General features: G+C 47.6%; 1 protein-coding gene across 4 annotated transcripts in view; it reads right to left on the bottom strand.

Moving 5' to 3' along the window:
* Positions 1 to 24,014, bottom strand: part of LOC143359774 (protein gustavus-like) — a 263,051-nt gene that overhangs the window by 9,916 nt on the left and 229,121 nt on the right. For all 4 annotated transcript variants that reach the window (XM_076797995.1, XM_076797994.1, XM_076797996.1 and 1 more), the window contains one exon: positions 685 to 1,172. In XM_076797995.1, the coding sequence (XP_076654110.1) occupies positions 685 to 1,172 (488 nt within the window). The remainder of the gene's footprint in view (positions 1 to 684; positions 1,173 to 24,014) is intronic.

Genomic DNA, 24,014 nt, shown 5'->3' with positions numbered 1-24,014 from the left:
GGCCTGTTTCTCGAAAGGAGACACCTATGATATATCCTTGCACTCACATCAACTGTCCACCCCCACTCCTGTCTTATAAACGCGAATTTAAACATTGTATTTATATTTAGACATTTCAGCCACCTTCTTCCAGAAAACAGACCATAGCCATCACTACGGTCTAATTTATGAAAGAAGACACCTGCATACGCCTCTTCTCTTCTACTGTCGATTCCACGTGACTGCTAAATGTCCATATACAGGGTGGTTCACGCAGTAATCCATGTGGTTTACTTGTAATAACACGAAAAGAACGATATATACAAAAGTTGCATGATATAAAGGGGGAAATATTGTGATATGAACACTATTTATGTGGGTGAAGGCGTATCGGAGATTCCAAGGTCACCATGATTTTTCTAAACGGAAAGACCTACCCTTTGCATCTTTTGCATCAAATAATGCGTATACATTTATCAACTTTCACATATATCATTGCAACTTTGGTATACATCATTATTTCATATTACTACAAGTAACGGAGATATTGAAGGTGTGCAAGTTGCGCGGATCACCCTGTATACGATGCAAGAGACAAGCACAGCAATGAATGATTGCGAGGATCCGCCACAAGTCTCGTTTCGAAAAACAGGTCGACGATTGTTGATCGCAAAGTGTATCGCATCGTAGGTGGGTGGTTCTAACCTGAAATTTTTTGGCCCATGTTCATGCCCCGATGGTGGGAGCGATGGTGTGGGTGATGCCGGTGATGATGCGAGTGGTGACGGTGTTCGTTGCACAGCTTGCCAGCGGGCAGCTTGTACTTGTGGTGCCTGGTGCCGCCGTTGGTGGTGGTGGTGGTGGTGGTGGTGGTGGTCGTGGTGGTCGTGGTGACGAGGTGGTGATGATGGTGATGATGGTGGTAGTGGTGGTGGTGGTGGTGACGGCCGGTGGTCGGTGGTGCAACGGGCACCGCGCCACCGTCTATTCCTCCCCCGCCTCCTCCTCCTCCTCCGCCTCCAACACCGCCTCCTCCTCCTCCTCCTCCGCCGCCGCCGCCCCTGCCGGGGCTTCCACCCCCGCCGCCCCCGCGGCCGCCGCCTCCGCCTCCGCTACCTAGACCGCCTCCGGTACCGCCAGTCGCGCCGTTTCCGCGGCTACCGCCCCCGCTCACGCAATGATTCGCTTTGTACCTGCAATGCGAACACAGTGGGAAAACCTGGTTAGTTTAATTTGTCCTCGTTCAACCGGCGCATTGATTTTTCAACCAACCGACGCGGGACGCGCCGACAACGACGCCCGACACGTTTTCGCAAATTTCGACTCGCGTCGCGCGACCACGCGTTCCGTTATCTTTATCGTACAGGGTGTCTCGAGGGATCGGTGGTGCGAGCCGATTCTACGTGGAAAAATAAGTTTTTTTTTTCAGTTAACGCTTCGTTTTCGAGAAAATTGAACTCGGCGGTTGCACCTGTTCCGTTGCGCAGGAATCAGCTGACGCGTCTGTGTCGTGGACAACCGATTCTACTTCTTGTGAATTCGGCGATTCCGGCGAACTTTAGGACCAAGTTTTACAGTGCTGGATTTAACCTTAATCGACTTAAACAATAAATAGCGTTGCTAGTAAGTTGATTTGATGAAGTCCAATCTGATGGTGCGTTTTCGAACAATACTTCGTTCTCGAGAAAATCGGCATGAAAAGTTCGTTGCATTAGCATCTGCGCGAAGTAGAATCGGCAGGTCATCGTCAGACGCAGCAGCGGATTCATATTCAATAGCGCGTGCAGTTTGGCGAATCTTCAAATTCGAAAATTGTGAAGATTCGAAGTGGTTAAAGTCTCTCTGTGGGGGATTTGTTCGGTACACTGGTCCATTCACTCACAATCTACAATAAAAGTCAACTAAAAGTTCAGTAAATGCATCTTTGTAACAAGTAGATTAAAAGAAACGTTGTTCAGCAGATATAAATATAAATCACCCTTTCTTCACTAATTATCTGAAAACGATGACTCCACAAAACTGCTAAATTTGCAGTAGATTCTTCTCGAGAAATTTGCAGATCTTTCAGTTTTCGTAAGAGGGGAATATCATTTATCATTTCTTTTTTAACTCTCAGAGAATTGCAGCGAGTGTTCCACGTTTCCCCCATGTTCAGATCAAGAGACAAAGTTACGCGACGTATTCAAAGAACTTGGGACCACGCTCTCATTTATCTTCATCTATCTCTCTTTCTCTCGAGCATACAGCGATTAGAAGCGCGCGGAAAACATTCGGCGACCGTGGAAAATCAGGATTGCACGGCGCGCGCGGCGACGAGCATGCTCGGGATATCGGAACAAATTCGCGTGCCCGTTGAAATTCCGGTGTTGTTGTGTTGCGGGCTGTGTCCCGCGATATTTATTGCCGACACGATCGCATCGAATAATATCGTAATAAATTCGTGCGCGCGCCGTGTTCACGGTCGTTCGGTTCCGCGGTGTTCGTCGCTGCGCGTTTGATGTCGCGCATAAACAGCGTGTGGAAACGGTGAGGACGTTGTGTGCCGACAGAAACACCTCGCGGGAGCTTGTGCACACCTTGCTATTCCCTGTTCCGAGTCGCTCGTAACCGACCGAACGAGAATAAAGAAAGCATTCATCCGGAAACCCAACTTTTAAAGCGATAAATTAATTTTTTCTCTCGTAAAAAACAGTCTAGTTTTTGTGGAGAATCTTGTAGCTTGAGTATTTGGGAACGTCTGCAAAATTTCAAGTTGGAACTGGCAATACTTTCGGAGTCATCGAGTATCGATGGTTGTGTGCTTCCAGGAGAAATATTGAATTTTGCAGGCGTGATTCAGAAGAATCCACTGGACTAATCTACTTGAAATTTTAATTGTCTCGGTAACATTGAACACTTGGATTAACACTATTCCGCTTTAAAATATCGATATTTTCACCTCTCTAATTTCTATATAAGTAAATTCGAATAAATAAGTAAATTCGAATATGATTGGAAACGTCGAACGCAGCAAACAACGCAAGCATATATGTCGAAACAAGCGTGGTGAAACCTGAAAGCATTCCGACGTGAAAGCGCAAGAGAGTCGTTTAAAAACAATAAGCCGAATTATCCCGCAGGCATTTGAAGAGCAACCGGAAACCATCGTTAAAGCGTCCCTCACAAAACGTCGTCGAATGTCAATTCGCTAGCTGAGCACGGCCGTGGTCGCTGAAGATACTCGTCTCAAGATAAACTTTTCCTGAAGAAAACCGCGATCCCTGCAGCAAATACACATTGAACTTGATCCTGTTCCGAATTCCAGCAGCAAAACAATTTCAGAGAGTGACTCGTCGAGTGATTATTCACGATTCAACCGCAAGCCCGCGATAAAGGAGACCGGAGGAATCGTGTTTTACCGTGAACTTCGAGGCCTGCGAAACGTTGCGACGGTTGATAACGCCGAGGGACGTCTGGTTATCAGGCGGTCGACGCCGGAAAGGTCCGATTTCGAGAAATCAGCTCGTAGAATTAGGTTCCCCATTGAAAGCGACTCGCGTAATAATTCTCGCAAAGCCTCCTGTCGAATTACAAGGTTAACTATCGCTGCGATTAACGAGAAATCGAAGTTGGCTGACGCTCGTATCGAACCGCCCAGCCTCTCCGAGAGTTGCAGTACGGCTTGAACGCTATCACGATATGTATCGATTTTATTCGACTTTTGTTTCAAATTGCGAAGAACCGAAATATTCAACTATTTCATAGAAATTATTTTTCCAGTTCTGAAACGATTCCAGGTTGGATTCTCGTAATTCCAGGTACGAGGCACAACGGACACCTGGAAAACACGGTTCCAGGACCGAGGTCGCTCCAATTTTTCCAGCTGGTCACTTCCGGCGACCACGTGACGTAACTTTTACGCGAACGGCGCTCACGACTCGCTCGTTTCCGGCCACGAACACCGGACACTGACATCCTGGACTCAGCTGGCCCCGGCAACGCTCGAGATTAGCGAAAAATTTGTGCGAACAAATTCCTCGCGGGAATTTTCCGTCGGACTCCACGGATTTTTCGGTTGACCTCGGTTGACCTCGTTACAGCCCTGTTGTTCGTGTGATCGAGACCTGTCAGACGCGATCGTCAGAGTCTTTGCCCCGTCGACCCGTCGATGCTCTTGTTTAACCTCGATTTGTTGCACAAGTGGAGATGCGTCGATCTATTTATCCGATCGTTACTCGGGAATTGTTTTGCAAGATGACCTCATATGTTTAACGCGGTGGCAGCAATTGTTGAATGAGAGTAATGGAAAGTTGAAAGCACATTTTGGATTATGCATTTATGACGAAAATTAATTGGTTAAATACCGAACTGTAGGGACATCAGGATATTCTGAACTTATTAAATATTATTAAAAGAATTTCTGTTTCGTACGATTGACTGGAACCATTTTTATTCTGTACACAGTTCTACGAAAAATTATGTTTCGCGAACTGATCGATGAGAACGAATGCTCGCACAAAGGCCCGCAGTCTGATCGGAACTGTTAATTCATAGTTCCGGTGGCTACCACTAGAAAGCCCGTACCAGGGTCAATTCTCACCCAAGTCGCCGGAAACTCTATCAAACTTCGAAATTTCGGGTTGTCGCGAACTTCAGTCGACGTCGCTGTTTGGATTTGAAAGGAGATCGATGCGTCGAGAAACCTCTTCACGAATATAGCTACGTGCTTGTTAACTCTGTTCTCGATTCATCGAATTTATTCAATCATTTCCCATCGAAGTATGTGACCGGCAATAGCAGTTCTACACTAGCCTACATCTATGAAATTCGCAATACCAAACCTACCGAGTACTAAAAATGGCTACTACGCCTCGGAAAAATGACACAATCGAATTTATTCGGATTTTGTGCTCAAAAAAGAAACGTGCATAATGATTTCCAAAAGAAGCATCTTTAAAAATAATTATAAAACACAAGATCGGAGTAAACGGTCATTTCACCAGTAATGGCAGGTTCAGTGTTAACACTGCACCAAAACCGATGCTGATATAGAGTACTATATAATACCAAAACTAAAAGCTATAACGGAAATCGAAATCTGGCGGTCGAAACGATCGCCAGAGAGCAGTTTCGGAAACCAGTGACGGCACTTGCGTGCAGGGGCCCCGGAAAACCTGTTAATCCTGCGAAAACAGGTGAAACGTGGCCCAATTCAGAGGAGTAGGAGACAGGGCAGGGAGCTGCAGCGCCGCCGGATTTTTCCCGGAGCATTTTTGTCAGTTTACTCGCCGTAGAGAAGGGGTGCAGGTCGGTATCTCTCTTCTCCCCCATTTTCGCTCTCTACCCTCGCCCGATTCCCCCTCGTCTGTGGGTGTCGTTGTTATAGTGGGGGCTAGAGGGGTCGAAGAGGGTGCGGGGGCAACGCCGGTGGATTTGGGGGTTGGTCCCGTGTCGAGGTGGGGCAAAGGTGACCCCCGCGGATCAATACCGCTGCCGGTCGGGCGCCTCCACCATGCTCGCCAACGACCGGCGTGCTCTCTCGTATTTCCTCTGGAAATCGAATGCCATTCGATCCAGACGCCTCGAGAAAATCATCTCTTTCTGCTCGTAAAAAAAAAAAGAATCCCGACCAATCACTGTCCCGGAGTTCATACCCTGCAGCCTGCACCCTCGATTGACCCCCTGTTACTCAATCGTTTCGAGAAAACGGCCCTGGTCGACGCGAACTTCACCAGAAAGAACGCTCGCATAATTGTCCGACAGAAGGACGTGTGTTACGAATTTTCTGAAATTAATTTTGGTATCGAGCGCTGGTACTTTCGACCAGCCAAAAATATTTAAGAAAAATATTTCTAGCTGGCTCCTGTTTGTAGTAACAAATGCAGAAAATTTATGTTCCGCATAAAGATCCGCAGTCTAATGATAAAACATTGTCTTCGTGGACCGTATGTTCGTATGTACCACGATTTTCGTAGAGATTCGTGAAAGAATGGATTCAGTTCCAGAAAGTATCGACGCGTGATAACTCCTGTTTGGCTCACCGACGGTATAAATGTATCAAATAAATTAACTCGATGTAAAAATTGAAAGATCAAGCACGATGCGTTGCGACGCCGTTGCCGCGGAACCGGAAACGCGCTCGAGAAGCCTCGAATTTAATTTGCCGCTACGAAGAGGAGTCGAGTAAGACGCCCTTCGCTCGGAACGCAGCTCGTCACGGCTGTTGCCAGCTCGCCGACGAACGATCATCTTTCTCTCTCTCCCCCTCTCTTTGAATCCCGAGCCCCATTAATGGCGTCTTTATCCCCGTTAGTCAGCGGCCGACTCTAATCCAGAACAATATTACGCGCTTCCTCGGAATGGGAGAAAGTGCTCGTGTAATCTCCTCGCGGCGCGCGGCGTCTCCGTTGCGTCACAGTCGTCCATCGGCCGGTTTAAAGCGGACCCCGTTACGGTCGCTCGAGCCGAACTACTTTCGCGTGTCGTGAAAACGCGCCGGAAAACCGGCCGCTACCGATCTGCGAGCTTGCTCGGAACAATGGCAGCGAGAGAAAGAAAGTTCCGTGATCATTGATCGCGGTTTGCCAGAACACGGTCGGTGGTTATACTATGGTGGGTCTGTTCTGACCCGGGCCTGCGTAATTTATCGTTAGACTGCGAATCTCTGTGCAATTTCTAAATTTCACGAAAACCAGGATAAGGAAGAAATTCAGTTTATCGACTAGAAAATTCCTTGCGGTGAGCATAGTACGAATGGATGAAATAGTTTTTCGCAAAACCAAGTTGATTTTTGTCATGAACGAATCCAATCCGTGGTCTGTTCATGCATCAAAAAGTATACTGAAGATAGTAGAAGTTGGACTAGCAACTTTTCCGTTTTCAGCGAAAGCCTTCAATTTTCCCTCGGCGCGTCGAAGGAAATTCTGCAAGTCCGTGGGGTGGACGCGAGCTTTCGGAGAGGGTTTCGATTATAATATTAGCGTCGGTCACGCGACGGTTTCGTGGTGGTACGAGGGGATGCGGGGACGGTTTCCAGAGGGAGGTTTCCGCCGGGATAAGGTGGTTGGTTATCAGCGTGGAAACGTAACGAGGCAGATCGATCAAACATCGTGGAGGACGAGCGTAAATCGCGGACACGGCTGGTCGCGCACGGCACGGTTGCCAACCGGCGCTGTACTGCCAGTCAGCAGTTGTCAATTGCGTTCAATGATACCGAAACGACGCGCCGATCTATTACGCGTCGTTGTTCCCGAGTGACGCGCCAACCGGTGTCGCAACACCGCGATCGGGGACTTATGGCTGGTCGAGGCTCGCTCCTACGCTCCTAGTCTAGCAGGAGGACCGCCGCCTATTTGTTGCTATTAAAAGCGAACTCGAAACTTTTACGCCACCGACATCTCTATGGAGCTTTGTATGGAAATATAAATCTCGTCGGAGCACCGAGCCGCCGATTAAATAATGCTAATGAGATTAGAGCCCCGTCCATAGAATTCCCGTGCCTAGCTACAATGCGTATTCACCTGCTGCTAATCCTTAAGGGGAACGATGGCTCACTGGTCCGACCAATCCTGAATTTAGCGGACGTGGTCGCTTCGGGACCCACAACGACGATTTTCATCTATCCGACTTCCATTTTGTCGAGCATTGTGGCGTTTCCGGTATCTCGATGGAAACAATCCTTCAAAGGAATATTCATTTTTCAAGATTATTAATCGAGCTGTACAGGAAGGATAGGATAGGAAGTTATCGGGAACAAGAATGAAGGAACATTCGTAGAACAAAGGCGTGAAATCAAAGGTCGCCAGGACGAGGAGGTTGAGAATCGCTGCTCCATTATCTCCCGCAGACGACATCCGTCGGTGCGATTATTTAAAAGGAAATTTCGCACGCGGAAAGGAGGAAGAGCATCGACACGGCCGGTTTCTTCGGTGGTCGGTTTGCGTGAACCGTCGAGGAACGTAACGGCCGTTCCGCGCGCCGCAGCTTAGTGGTCGCGGTGCTTAGAAGCGGAACAGCTGACGGCTAAGGCCCCCGACACACCTGTTCGCCAGCTGCCTCGACAAAGGGGCAACACGGGCCCCGATAGAAACCCCGTCGCCGACGTGCTTTTCGCTCTCTAGCCACCTCTCCTGTCGGCTGGAACACCGCACGCTGGCCCAGAATCGCGAAAAGCTGAGCAAAATTCGTGTCTCTGCCAATTAGACATTATTAATTACTGCACCACGGATCTGTATGCAAAATCGTTTGCATTAATAGCGAAGAAATTGGTAGAAGAGTATTTTGTTCGCTGTACGGTGCTCTTAGTGGGCGTGGCGTCCGAGCAATGCCCCAGAGGGCAAGCTGTGCCCTTGTTTGGTCTAGAATGATGCAGCAATAGGAACCTTAAGTTTCCTAAATTATAATAAATGTGTTAAATACTCTTAAATTTTTGTAATATTTTAACCCTTAGCACGCGAATGGCGACTGTAAGGCGCCACTAAAAATTGCTGTATCATTATTCAAAATATTGTTTACATTATTAAATTTGTTTGTATTTAATAAATTACCAAACACTCTTTCAAAAAATATATAGAAGGGAAATATTCTAGGTCGCAAGAAATGTTTCGTTTTGGAGTTAAAATAGCTTCGAGTGCAAAGGGTTAACTGTGTCCGGAAAGACCTAGTTTTAACCAATTCCATGCAAATTTTTTACTTCCGCCTATTTTATAGGAACACTGTCCACCATGCACCAGCTTTTCGAGAAAAAGGAGCTCCTCGGCGTTTCCACGGCGCGACCTTTTAAGGATTTCGCCGCCTGGAACCACACCCTTCCCGGAGAACCTTCGAAACAATGGCTCACCCGCTCCGCTACTGGGATCGGGCCCGGGTTTATCGCTCGATTTCGATCTGGCCGAGCAAAGGTTGGCTCGCGAGAGGGCTGATGCAACGGCCGGGCCCCCCGGGCCCCCGGAGAAATATGATTTGGACCTCCGGAGCCTTTTCGTTTTTCGCTCCATTGTGCGGTCGGGCGTCGATCGGGGAATAATGGGGTCAGTACGGCGAGATGCGGGCTCCGAGATGTTACGGAATTGTATCGAATTGGAGAATAAACGCGGGCCATCGTATTAACCGTCGTGCTTTAGAATCGGACCTACAGATTATACTGCAATCGCGCGCGCCACATTGGAGATAAAAGCAGCTGCTGCCGCGGCGGAATTCAACGCGAAGTAGATAGGAACGTTCCCTGGTCAGACGCGATTCTAGGCGTCCTCGTTTCCACGAAAGCAATCCCAGCAAACTCGCGGAGGATCTTTAACCCGTCGCGCACCGATTTTCCTCGTGCTCGACTCTCCATTCGCAATTTCGGCCAGACATCAAACTACCATACGGGCACTCGCATAATTAACGGCACACATCGAAATAACTGTTTCATAAATGCACCAAACATCAGCTTTTCTGTCAAGCTGCATGACTCAGTTTACTAGATGTTACTTAACACTTTGAACGCCAAACTAGAAACCCCAAAAATTCCATAAAATCAAAGTAAGTTATTCAATGAAATAAAAATTGCAAAAAATTAAATGTACGATACTGAGTAATCCTCCAACTTTCTTGCATGTTACAGATCCTAATTAAGTTTAGTACAATGAATATATCGATGTAAAAATTCGTTTTAAAACCTGCACAAATAATTCCGTCAGCCACATATGGCTGACGTGGCGTTCAATGTGTTAATAAACATTTTGGAGAAATTGCGTATACTCCGAGCTACGCAAACAACAGTGTAAGTAGTTTTCCACAACTTTTTTATTTGGGCTTCTAACGAAAATTTAAAAAATGTGGATTGTAGATACATACAAGCTTTATACGTGCTAGAAAATCTCATCGAAATTGTTCTGTTCATGAGTTATGAACGATTGAAACTAGTGAAAATCGAGGAATCGTGAAACTTGGCTATCTTCGGTTGCAAGCATGATGTAAACGTACAACTAGACTTCTTGATCTATTAAGATCGATAAAAGAAGAAATGCATTCTCACAATTAACATGTACAATTTTTATTTTGCGCAAAGATCCGCAGTCTGGCTATAACTGTTGGCGACCGTTGGAACGGGTCGATTCTCGGCCGCAGATGATTTCGACTCATTTGTCGGGTCGGGCCACGCCCCGTTCGAGAGGCCCGAGACAATGGCCCGGCGTTTCGCGGCTCGATCCGAGTCGAATCTCGGGGCAATAATAGTGGCCCTCAGCTGCTCTCGCGATTTTTTGTCGGGCGCGGCGACTCTCGGTGAGATCGATCCCTCTCGGAGTCGCGCCCCAGCACGGTTCCTTGTTTTTCGGCTCGTTTCAACTGCCTCTTTTGTCCTGGCGACGATTCTCTGCCCCGTCGGATGGCCGTTCTCTCCGGTGCACGCACGAATTTCGTTCTGGCCTGGCTCCGGCGAAATCGATACTAACGAAACCGTGCTTGCTCGGAGCTCTTTGCACGTAGAAAGAGACGGAGGACGTAACATACAGTCTTCTGTTTCTTTCCCCGATAACATTTAACTTGAATCTCTTTCTGCGTCATCCCTGCAGTCATTTCTCCTAGATATATGACGAATTTCGAATTGGTATTTTGGTCGCTTTAGGGTCCTCCGGGCGTGGTTTACTAGCTCTTGACTTTTGTAGAGTTTGAGCAATACCCCAAAGGACTATCTGTGCCTTTGGCTGGTCTAGAACGATGCACCAATGCAAATAAAATCATAAGAAATGGTAGAAAAGTGTATATCCCGTTCTCTTTAAATAGCGTCTTCTGAGTGGGCGTGGTTTAGTTTCCACCGGCTGCTACAAAGCTCAAGCAGTGCCCTTTAAAGCAATCACTGGCCATTCGCAATCTGCAATGACGTCTCAACGTAAATACACTCAAAGGGGAAGATAAGAGACCATCTACCCTGCTCATTTTCATAGTACACCCCCCTGGGGGCGTGGCTTTGGTAACTCTTGACTTCTACGAAGTCGGAGCAATGACCCATGAGCAATCTACGCTCATGCTTATTCTAGAACGATACTTCAATCGAAATGAAACATCAGAGAAACAACTATAAAACCACCTTGTCCTTTTTGAATAGAATGGTTTTGGGCGTGGTGTAATGACTCCCAGCTTTTAACAAGCCAGATCAGCGTCTCGAGAAGCGATCTGAGCCCATATATGGTCTAAAGTGACGCTACAATGCAAATGAAGTCAAAGGAAAAGATAGAAAACCGTCTACCTTATTCATTATCACAGTGAAATGCTTGAAGGGGCGTGGTTTAGTTGCTCTCGGTTTCTACGTAGCCTGAATAATATCCCTCGGGTCAATCGGAGCTTATACTTATCGTATAATGATACTTCAACTGAAATGAAACGGCAGAAAAGGAGGTATAAGACCACCTAGCTTGCCTCCTGTTCGCGTAGAGTGCTCCGAGGGGCGTGGTTTAGCAGCTCTCGACTTCTACGGAGCTCCACAGATCAATCCGAGGTTATATTTGTTCTGGAATGATATACTCCGAAATAAACGAAACGTTACAGAAAGATATAAGGCTATCTAAGCTTGCAGTCTTTTTGTGTACATGGCTCTGGGGGCGTGGTTTGTTAGCTCTCAGCTTCTGCGGAGCCCGAGCAATGCCTCACAGATCCATCTGACCATATGTTTGTTGTAGAATGATACAGCGATGTAAACGAAGCATTGCAAAAAGATGCAAGACCATCTATCTTGCTTTCTCTTTGCGTAGACTGTTCCAAGGGGCGTGGTTTGCTAGCTCTCGACCTCCACGGAGCCACAGCAATGCCCGACGGATCAATTCATGCCCACGGCTCACTGAATCGACGAATTTGATATTTCCCATCCCAAAAAGGGAAGTAGCAGATTCGGAAGGAGAATCTTCAACTCTGCTCGCGCACTTGACTTTTTCCATGGACTCGCGGCGCCTCGGAGAGACTTTAAATCGGATCGCTATTCTCCGTTCTCGAGAGGAGTGAGATCATCGCGGGCCCCCCACCCGACGCAGACGCATTTAAGGACGGGTTACGCGGGTCAAACTGCAGCCTCGACACACTGGATCCGACGCACGTGCAGCCTGGAGATCGACGACGATCGTCGAAAGATATTCTCTCCGTCTCCTCTATATCACGTTCAATTTACGTCCCTTCGATGCTTCGGCTATTTACACGTCTGTCGAGTCGACGTCGCGATCGTAATTACGGCCGTCACGATGTTTTCTCGTTTCCGCGGGCGTCATAACAAACTCGCCAGCTCCAATCGCGTGCGATAAACAACAATTATTATTAGATCGGTTGAATAACTGTAACGGAAAAATCACCGGGACGTATTTTATCCGCAGCAGGCACAGGCCGGCCTTCGGTAATATCTGCCTCGCCGAGGCAGCCGGGCAGATATTAGTAACATGGATTTCTTAATTGCGACAAGATTCCTGTGCGCCGCCAACAAGAAATTCACGAACGCGCGAGAACCGAGAGCGCAATACTCGATGTATACTCTCAGAACGAGGAGGCGAAAGAAAAATGCGAAACTGGAATCGCGCGCGCGCGCGCGAGAGAGAGAGAGAGAGAGAGAGAGAGAGAGCACACGTCTCGCCATTTAATATCGGACGCGTCGTCCACTTGTTCTTGGACGGGACGATCGAACGGCGAAACGATCGGCAACAGCCGCGGTCTTGGTCTCGCGTTCACCGTGTTGCACGTGCACCGCTCGCGGATCGTGTTGCAGATAAACGAGCACAGTCGCCAGAAGACAAACGATAGCAACAGGAAGAAGATACTCGCGCAGGTGCCGCGTAAAGACCCGCTCTCTCGCGGAGACCACTTCGAAGACGAGCAATTTCTGCGTCCACCGGTCGTGTAGCACGTTCTAACTACACGATCGACCGTCATAAGCTACAATCCTCGTTCTCGCGATGCAAACTGGTTCGCCGTCTTGAGAACGAACGCTATTATCGCAATTATTTCTCCTTTTCTGCTCGCGCGAAAATCACGATCGATCGTTAGGCTCTTATCGAGTCGCCTGCCCGACGATCCTTTTAAGACTTTATCTATCCACGGCATTTCATTTTTGAGAGACGATTATTCGTGGACTAACATTTTTCAATTCGTCGATCGTACATGCTTTCGACGATTAGGATTTCTTAATTCTAGCTCGCTGCGTGGTTTCACGACTCGAGAGCTAGATACACGCAAATTCTGAGTTGATCTTCTTAGGATTTGATAGAGACGGCTAAGCACTTAAACAGATTGCTAAAGTATTAGGAGTTAAATAGAGCTTAAGTCAGGTACGAGTTAATTACTGTTGCGAATATTTCGAGGTTCGAGCAATCTTACCATCAAGTTCTAATGTGGAGTTGTCATTTTCCCTCGAAATTAGAAAATATCTGTGCCTACATCGAATATTTTTTGTTGCCTAAAAGTTTGTTTTGCCTAAAAAATTCGAACATTTTATCTGATATAGAACATTTTCTATACGATATTTTCCATGCGAGACAGTCGACTGCGAACGGTTAAAGAAAGGAAGACATTTTTATTAGATTCCTATGCGCTGCAATTAACGGAGAAAATTTTTCCACAAAGATCCACATTTGTTACATACAAACATGGCCTGAATTTCCGCCTGTCCTGCTGCTCCCGGCGCTAAAATCTCGCCAAAAAATCGAACCCAAACCTCCCGAAGGAAAGTTCAGGATAGAGTTGCGGCACGAAATAGTTGCGCGGTGAGCTCGCGGGGAATATCTCTTGTTCATCGAGAGGGAACAGTGATTCAGCACCTCCGTTGATCCATGGATCGTGCAAAGGAGCAAACGAGGCGGAGGGCCCGGGCGATTCTCTCGCGGTCGAAATCGAAAGACTCCGACGTCGAGATTTTCTCAAGGCCCGTCGAAGGGAAAACGAAAGGCTCCGCTCACGGATTTCCTCACACGAGCGACGCGTGCACGCGCCCGATGAGCAACCGCTTGGCTTTTTCGCCGGGAGACTGGTTCCCGAAGACGGTGTCCTTGGCGGAGGATAACTCGCGCGAAACTTTTCTCGTTCCAGATGCCTTTTTAGTCGGGCTGCTTGAAATTAAGCTCTCCGCCTCCGGCGAGCGAGAGAGAGAGAGCGGAATCCCGACGCTGAGGAACGCGCTTGGTCTGGTTTCCGAGCAGAGATGATTGCGGATGATGGTTTCGAACGCGCGGAATGGACTCACCGTCCTGGGAAACCGTGAATTTCTTCGAAACCTCTGCCTTTTTAACCCTGGATAACTAATCCCTCGTAAAACTGCCGATTGGAACACAGTTGAATCTTGCGATATCAAACGATCCATCAGTTGGTAATTTCAATATCAAGTGAAACTGTTTTTGTTGTTTAATAAAAAGAATCCAATTACATTCCTGATTTTATTTGACGTCATCGTGTCCACGCATGCCAGTTATCTGGAGTTAATTACTTGTTCGATGTTCTTTCCATATGTCAGAAATATAAAACTGCTTTTCAATTGAGCGCAAATGTGTGATTTGGTCTCTAGAAAAGTGTCATTGATCTTTAAGAATGATATGTAGGAAACAAAAATTGCATTGCACAGTTGGATACTTCTTCTTGTCGCTCAGGCTCAAGGGGACGGAAACATACTGAAGAAATTCACAAAAGGAATATTTCAAAGTCAATTTCGAAATTAGATCAGAAAAATTACCTAAAAATATCGGAATTCGAGGGTTTGAAAGAATTAACATGGTGACTACAAGGTTCACTGCTGTTCCTAGGTCGAAAAGATGATCATAGCAATTGTTTCGCACGATTTCATTGCGAGACCGGGGATACAGGTACTTGCCCTGACAGGCTGATCGCCGGGTGAATCCCGATAACGAACGGCGCAATTTCCGTGCGTCGGAAACCGGCGGATCGGAAGGAAGGCAAAGTTCACGGCGAGAAAATGTCCTTCACTTAGGTAACGTTCTTTTTGCCTGGAACTGTGACGAGCAGAGTGGCTTGATAACGAGGTGGAATCACGCGACACCGGCTTGATCGCGTTGTAGGAAACTGAACGCGAATTCGTGAAACACCCTGAGAAGAAACGAAATAAAATTGCAAAACAAATTTCGTCAACTTTTTCTACGCGACGGTCTCCCTTTCCATAGCGACACCAGTCCACGTCGATTGCGCTTAGGGCACAGGGATAAGTCAGTACTGTAAAAATGCGATATAATTGACCGGCTTCGCTAAAGTTTTTGGAAAACTACTCCACGAGGGCTCGAACAGTCGTCAAACAATCTTCAACCAGTCTTCATACTAGCATAATTTAGTTTAGTAATGAGTCTCCTTTGCGGACTCGGACCTGCGTCTGGCAGTGGAATGCGTGGAGGAGGAAAAATAAATCGGTAACTCCTATTTTAACGATCGCTAGGATCCCGGAGGAGAATCCCGCGGGGGGTGTTAGTGGCACCTTAATCCAGAGGGGGTAAAGCCGCGAGAGAGAGAGAGAGAGAGAGTGGGGAGAGAAAGACAGAATACAATGGTGATTGTCTCGAAACGTTTACAGCCTAATTATGTGAACACGGGCCCCGGCCATGGAGTGGAGTAACAATGCTATAACTCGTAACAATGTACGATTGTTCATTGTCTGCCCGTGCCCCTTCGCTTTTCTTCGCGTGCACGCGCAGCCTCCTAACCCCGTGCATCGTCTCGCGGGCTACCTTCGGGCTTTTTTACGCGGATCGAACGAGTTTTTGCGCGAGGAACACCGCCTGAGACCGGGAACAGGCCCTGCGAAAGCCCTTCGGAGGGATTCGTGCCTGTTGCGTCGGAATTTCGTCGGAGTTTCGTTGATCCTGCTCTTGCCTGATCACAGTTCACTATGTTCTGTTGATTTTCGCTGTGTTCTCTGTCGTCACCTCGGTTTGGTCTTGATTGGTCATGTTTGAGTTCGAGTGGTGTTACGTAGGTATATTTGAAATCGTCAGGAGTGGAAATTTCACTAGGTTTGTCCACGTACGTTTCTGTCGTAAGTAGGTTGTAAACCAGCCGCGTCAGTCAATCCGCTAGGGCCCCGCGATGTCTCATCTTCCCCGAATCATCGGATGACTCGAGTCTCGAATACGAACGCCTTTCCAACCCGGCCAGACCTCGAAGCAGATCTGCAAGCTCGGAAATCCCCGCTCGAAATTAGAATCTGCCGACGAGAGGAGGGACGGTCGAGCACTCGCACGTGTTCGGCCTCGAACTTTACATAGTCTGCTCCGTGACTCGGCTCCTCCGGCTCTCTTGGTCGCTGCTCGGGTCTCGCAACATCCGGTCTGTGTTCCAAGGCCACGCAAGATCACAGAAATCGGGTCGTTGAACCGGGCCGATGCGAGTCACGCCGCGCCTCGCGATCGAACAGGCGCCAGCTCCAGATAAACGCACGTGCTCGCCTGCCTGCTTGCCTGCCTGCTTGCCTGTGCCTCTCGACTGCGCCGTTGCCCGCTCGATAAGTCGAGATAACCGCGGGCTTCGACTCTCGATTGCTCTCTCACGACCCCCCGAAGAACGCTTCCTACCCTCGAAACGCCGCGGGCTTTTCAGTACCCGGCGAAATCCCAAATACGCGGCCAGAGTTAGAACGTAACTGCTTCACAATTTTATGGGAACAGGGTGACACTTGGACGACAAGACCCGGGTCCGTTTGGACCCAGTATTTTCAAGGCAGCTATTCAGCTCCTGATGATGAATTTCAATCGAAAGTTGACCATGCCCGAGGATTCCGTTTAATCGGAAAAATTCGGACAGGTCAACCTCTTCGGGGTTCCGGCGAGATCCTGAAAAATCGGTCCGAGGATTATTTCCAAAGGGGACAGAGGTCTCGAGATCGTCGATAAAACGGAAGAACCTCTGGCTGCCGTAGGTTTATCTCTTCCCACGGACGTGTCCCTTTGGAATTTGTTTCTCGACGAGATTATCGCGGGGTATATCGTGCCCCCCCCCCCCAACCAGAAGGGATGGAAATAAGGGATAGACCGCCTCGAGAGCAGGGGCTGCATGGAACTGCGACCCTTGTAACGACCGTCGCGCGATTCCCAGAACATCTTGCCTGGAGGGGTCGCAGGAAAATCCTGAAGAACCTGCCCTGGAAACTTGTACTTGGAACACGGCGGTCTGAAAAGCTCTTTGTGGCCGAAATTGAATATTTCGACCAGGATGTTTTATAAACGTTTCTTTCCCATACGAACACCATAGTTCATAGCCTTGAAAACTAAATTTATTACTCGTTTTAAATACTGTTCCGGAATTTATAGTTCACTCTTACTGGTACACTGACGCACTCTTTGTGATTAGACTGAGGATTTCAAGCAATTACAACAAGAATGAGTAAAAGACCAAAAGAATTCAATAATGTCGATATATTAATTTGGACGTATTAAAATCATTAATCAGGAAAATAAATATTTATGTAGCTTCTACAGCTTGCGCTTAACGCATACAAATTTCATTTGGCATACACAATGTAGTGATAATAATCTCTGACTAAATGTAGAAATTCATTTTCATCACGACCTAAATTGCAGAAGTGGTAAAGTAGCGTTCACCTATGAGAAATTTTCACTTTCTACAAGCTCAGTTTGTTGGCAAGAACGGTAAGGTCATTCGCACATAACGAATGTTGTAAGAGTCCTCTTTCAGATCCGACTCGTGGATAAAAGTCGATGAGAAACTGAGTGATTGAGTGTGGAACGATATGACTTAATTGAAAGTGTAGTGATGAATCATGGAGGGTCAAGGTGAATCATCCACATGACTCAAATAAGAACAAACTTATGGTCAATCTTCGTAGTAGTTTCGGTTTCATTAGCCGTCGGAGTACAGACCTTTCGAGAACGACAGAAGCCAATTAAATTGGTCTAACAGGTATACACATGCTGCTGCTCTTCTGCTAACAATTTCTTAAATGAGTACACGCACTAAACCTACCGCTCTCTGTAGTGGTACTATTAAACTCCTGAATGAACTTCATCGTACATTCGCTCGCGTATGGTTCGAGCGATAAAAATAGAAGCCTAGTACGCTGTTGGAGCAGCGTCGGATCAAATTAACAGACCCTACATTCGTTAATTAAATTACTTTGATTTTGTCGGAATCCAGGCTTTCAACTACCTCCGAACCATAGATTGTTCAGAACGAAACCTAATGTTAAAGTGTGTATGTAGATTTCCTACTTTCTCGAAGATTGTAAGCTGGGCATTTAATAATATCTCATGTAATATTGTACCATATACTTGCAAAACTAAAGAGACTCGTGGAGGGGATTGACGAACTTAATAAATATATAATAAAATTTTAATTTTCTGAGAGTTTTCAGGGCTGGTATTCACACCAGATTCTCAGAAATCCGAGTGCAATTCGTTGATTTTCATCGAATCAAGTTCTCCCATTTAATTCTTTTTTTACAGAATTTAATTACCACGTATGCGAAAGTGATCACTGTGTCTTCCTGGCAGCGACGTGTTCACGGGCACGTGCTGTTCGCCGGTGCTCATTAAATTAGGTAACAATGAGAGTGTACGAGAGAGGCGGTGTAGCTCGGTGGATCTAGCGATCCGGCGTCTCGTTCGGCCGCGTTCTCTCCTCTCTCGATCCTCCGGGGCCCCTCCGCTCGATCTTCTCTCCCTACCCCGGAGGCACTGGCACTCCTCTCTTTTCCGTTGTCAGTGGTTGCGTAGTGGGGTGCCAAGGATGTGTGTGGAAGCCAAGGCGCACACGGTGGGGTCGGGTACCAGACAAGGTCACGGCTACCAACCGTTTCTTCTCCGTCTCTCTGTCCGCGACCGATCGCTCTCCTCTCTTCTTCTTCCTCTTCTCTTCGTCGTCCTCTTCTTGACTCTTCTTTCTCCTCTCCGTGGCGGGCAGCCATCTTGGGGAATGCGTAGCGTCATCGAATGCACGGGGAATAACAATAAATTATCTGTTCTCGGTCGCCTCTCACCTTCCAACGCCTTCGGCGATCCTCTCCGCCGTTTCCTCCCTGGAGGAAGGGCCCTGGCTCTGACTTCGATTTTAACGAGCTTTCGCACGGTGCTTACCCGCGGGATCATGATCCTCGACCGTCCTCGCCGATTACGATTTTTACAAAATTCATTTTGTCTTCGTCGCAAGAGTTAAATCGTTTTGATCAGCTTTCAACAAGATATTTCGTTTCAATTTCAATTTCAAGGGAAGGGTTAGAGAACATTCGCAGAACACTTCTGCAAATCGTTCCCACGTCCAGCTATTTTCACGAAAATATTGCTCCGACGTTCAAGGTCAAGTAATCCTCAACGTACCCACATTGACACACTTCGAAGACGAAGCAGAGTCTCACACGAATCACAATGTTGTGCGAAATTTCTTTCACGAAATTGTATTTTATGAAGTTCGTGTAACAGCTCCGTATCTTCCAAGGATTCTTTACCTGGGGGATTTCGGAGCAGGAAGGACGCAGGATCGAACAAAGACGATCTTTCACGCGAAGATAAGGGGCAGATGTTTCGAGCGATCGAGCAAGCCACCGCGTCATCGCCCGGCCGTGGAGCAGAACTTTGTTTAAAGAAAGTTTCGCGTCGTCGTCGTCGTCGTCGTCGTCGTCGGCCGGAAGACCGGTTCGCCGGCGTCTAAGGGATTGAAATTACGAAAGTTCGCGGAGGAAGCTGCTCTGGAGATCAGCTACGCGTTCATTTTAGAACCTCCGCGCGCGGCCCGGCGTCGACTTTAAAAAAGACATTACCGTCGATTGTCCATTAAAGTCTGCCCGCGGGGTATCGTTTATCCCCGGCGAGTGAAATTCAGGAACTTGGTCGATTAAAAAAGAAAAAAGAAAAAGAAAAAGGAGAAGGGAAGAAGAACACGGGCGAACGGGACTCCGAGGCATCGATGTATTGCGGACGCCCGTTCCTGAATGCAACCTCATCGAAGACAGAGGGGAGCTTCTTCCGGCGGATGTGCGGCCGCGACGTGTCGCTGACGCATCCTGCTACCAGGACAACAATGCCGGGCACCACCCTCCTCTTCCTGGTCGCATGCGCCAATTTATTCCTCGTTTGAACCGAAGAATTCGCTCGTTTGCTCGTCCCACTCTGTTTACACCGTCCGAAGACGAGCTGAAAATGTTTCGTCAGCGGATGGATCCCGTAGGAGCTGCGTCAATCTTTCAGAGAATGGCACTCTGTGCCATTTTACCCCTATGTCGATGGCAAACGTTTTCTACAATGGTGTTGTAATATTCGGACTTCACGGTTTTAACACGTGAGTTGTTCTAGTATTAACCCTTTGCAATCGATTTGAGGCACCACTAAAAATTACTGTATTGTAATTAAAAATAGTTCCCACATAACGAAAATATTTCAGATCGGATAAAACGGGTTAAATCCAACTTTTTGTATTCTGAATGTACAACAAATTCGTTGAAAAAGCGGAATGGTATTAGGTTTTTCGACACCTTGATCTCGAGAGAATCTGGTACTGATGTGTCTGTTCATGATCAGCCGATTCTACTTACTGTAAACATTAGAACACGCGAGCATGAGACAGGGCATCTTGCAAACTCTATTATCTCTTAGACGAAACCATAATGAAATAGACTCGTTCATTTTCAACACACAGCCAAATATTTCTTTCAGCAATTCCCGACTTTAATCAAATACAGATTGCGTATCTTTATGCAAATTGAAAGTTGTCTGCATCAGTTACAAGACAAGGGAGTTACCGGATCACCGTTGGGAGAGGTTGAACATAATGTGCCGGTAATATTAAACTCATCGTATGAGCCATAAATATATCAAATCCGCCGTCTAATGGTAATAACAATCCGCGAGTCTTCCACAAAATCGAGAGGACATATCTTCCTCTTTACCAGAGGCGATTGCAAAAGTGAAACAAAGTGAAACAAAGTGAAATAAAGCTTGCCGACACCACGGGAGAAGGTCTCAACCCGGTTTCGCAAAAGGAGAACACTCTCCGGGAGCGTCCGCGAAGACAATGCAGAAGCCGTACAAGAGTCCAGCGAATCCCGGCGAAAGGTCACGGTCGCGGTCGGTCCCGGTGTGCGTTTCGGTCCGAAAACGCGGAACAAGTTCGCGCCCGGGACCTAAATAAAACGCCTAAGCCGGTGCTCGGGACGTGCCAAGTGCCTGTTGAATATTTTAGACGACTTCGGGGAACGCCGCGTGGACGAGGGCAGCGCACGTTTCGCACGAACCGAGCGATCGAGGTCAAGATCGCGAAGTCAGGATCGCGTTCGCTATCCGGGAAGTTCGTCGACCAGGTGGAAACGCGCGTTGCAGAGAGTAGGTTCGGGGCCCCGGGAAGGATCGCCTGTGTAGAATCGGAGAGCCGTGGACGAGGAACGAATGGTACTCGCGAGCGAGCGAGCAAGCGAGCAAGCCGAGGTATTATTAGCATCGTGTAAACGTGTCTGCTGGCCGTGAAACCAGTGAAAGTATTCCATGGACGGGGCGGCGCGGCTCGCTCGGATACGAGGGACAACCGTGCAGCCGTCTTTATCGCGAACACAAGCCACGATACAAGCTCGACGTGTTCCGCTCGGCACTGTGTTTCTCCGCTCCTCGCCTCCTCCGCTGCCTCTCTGCGCTCAAATTCTTTCGAGACGGCCGAGCAGCACCGCAGGCGCGGCCAGATCTGGGCCTTTGTCCTCTTTGTCTGGAACCTAAGGCCAATCTGGACCCTTACGACGCTGCCGCAGCCTCCGAGGAGGAGACTCCTTCTTCTTCCTCCTCCATCAACGCCGGGCGACTCGCATACTCTCTGCTTCTCTCGCGACGGTCGAATGCTCGCTCGTTACCGGCGCTCTTGCGTCGTCAAATGTTGACTTGTTAGGCTTCGAAGGTCCTCGAACGCCTGATCAGTTTTTCCGTGGTCGCAGGTGGACTCGGAATTGTTTTGATCCTCCGAGTGATTCAGGGAAGCGACCATATCATTTTCGTCTCGCTTCGGAAAATGGTAAACTGTGCAAAACTGATTCTCTGACCCTTTCGGTGATCAGGGATTTTGCGAAAATTATTGACAGCGGTGCGCATCGTGCATCTTTCATTCCGACTTCGAAATATGGTAAACCGTGCGAAAGGAGTTGGAATTTATGATGCACAGCAATTATCGAGGAAGAGATAGAAACCTAGTCAGGTGCCCGATTGCATAACGCTCGAGCGTAGTTCCAGCGATTCGAAAAATAAAGTTCGTCGAATAAATCGATCCGCCCACGCAGCGACGTCGACAGTTATTTACCGTATTCCGCGACAACCGAAGACGCTTGTAACGTCGACCGACATTCCCTGGGAATGAGTCAAGACGATCATCGATTGCAATAAACGCGACCCGCTGGATCGAGACGACCGGCTGCTTATGGCGGTACGATCTTTGCGAGCCGGAGAGGGAGGATGAAAATTACGAGATCGCGGTGTCCTCGTTCGTCAGTTTCCCTTTCGAATCTTATTGTTTCGCGAGCGGAGCGTACAAACGAGCGTCACGCTGCGAAGATCCAGCCGAGATAATTTTCAGGTACGATCGGGAGCCAAACGTGCTGCATCGGTGAGATCTAGAAACGATTTCGTCGAACTTTAACGTGGTTACCTGGGCACAAGGTGTCGGGCCAGCTGTGACAAATAATTTAACAGTTACAATACCGTCAATTTCCTGACAGCCCTTTGAAAGTTTCAGTAGCATTTGTACAAAAGGAAATTTTACTGCGTTTGCAGCGAGATATAAGAGCTACTTGGGAACTCTTTTTCTAATATAATTTTTGTCAACTAAAATCTACTGTTTGCAACTGCAGCTATTCATTCCTGTCATAAATGTGTTAAACCCGTGGTCTAGTGTGACGATCATGATTTTGCACTTTACGCGATAACAATGAAATTTACGAGCGCCGTTAATTAAAATTGTAATCCTCAGAACAATATTCGAGGAATTAATGCGTTCTCCTAGACGATACTTCTTCCTCATTTCGTATTTATCGGAGCGCCATACCTGCGGATTTTTATGCAAAATACGAACTGTATGCATCAACTGTAAACGGCAGGTGCGAACAAATAACTTGCGGAATTTTTTACGAGAGGAACTTGTGGAAGCACGCGTAAACAAGATTGCAATAAAATCTGCAGTCTGATTGATCAAATACTGACGCAAAAACGGTAATCGACGACTGGAGCTGTGACTTAACCGCGCGGATGAGAATCGACGGGAACGATAATGCTCGTAGGTTGCAGTTTCGTGGCGTGCGCGCGAAACGGCTTGCAAAAATGTGTCTCCGAGCGGTGCTCTTCGAGCGTTTTGTCGACAAGGTGTCGAAACACGGTTCTCCGGGCTCTCCTTTCACTAATTGTACGAGCGAGGAGGACCGCCGCCGCAAGCGACCGGTTGAAAAATTTATGAAACACCGTGCGGAGTGGCGCGCGAGCCGCTCGAAACTTTTGCGAAAGCGTCTGCAGGCGGACGGGCCCGGTGAAAGATGCCTTCGACTGGCCGGCTGTTGCTGGCAGAATCGAAAAGGAAACCTGTCGAACGAACGTTGCACGCCGAGTTACGAAAAAGTCGCGTGCCACGGGCTGCGCCGAGTTTCTTCTCGCTGCCGGGTTTCTTTCCACAAACAAAAAAAAAAAAGAAGAAAACATTTCTCTACTGCTCCTTTTTGACCCTTGCAACCTTACAAATGCCCCACCATTTTTCCTCTTTCGTAAACCCTTGAAATAACCGAGGTACAAATGCACGAGGCTTCTTCGGACGCGAAGAACGCTTCGGCTTCTCTGTGTGTGTAAGTTGTTTCCGTGAATTTTCTTGGGCATTGTAGACGAGTTTCAAGGTTCGGTAATTATTCTTGGATGTTCTTGTTCCAACAAGGAAACATACCGAACTCAAACACGCCTATTTTGACGGAAATTTATGCGAGGAGTAGTTCTCCCCTTACATAGTTGGTGGTCAAAAGTAGCTAGATGAAGAAAAATTTTCTTTTCCATATTGTGCGTTTTTAAGTTACAACCATTTAAAAATTTTTTTGTGAAACACTACAGCAAGATAGTTATGTCGATTCCTTTTTATTTCTCAATTTGTCT

The sequence above is a fragment of the Halictus rubicundus genome, chromosome 12 (assembly GCF_050948215.1).
Source record: "Halictus rubicundus isolate RS-2024b chromosome 12, iyHalRubi1_principal, whole genome shotgun sequence".
NCBI lineage: Eukaryota > Metazoa > Arthropoda > Insecta > Hymenoptera > Halictidae > Halictus > Halictus rubicundus.
Note: the sequence above shows the minus strand (reverse complement) of the source record. Positions and strands in the feature narration are given on the sequence as shown.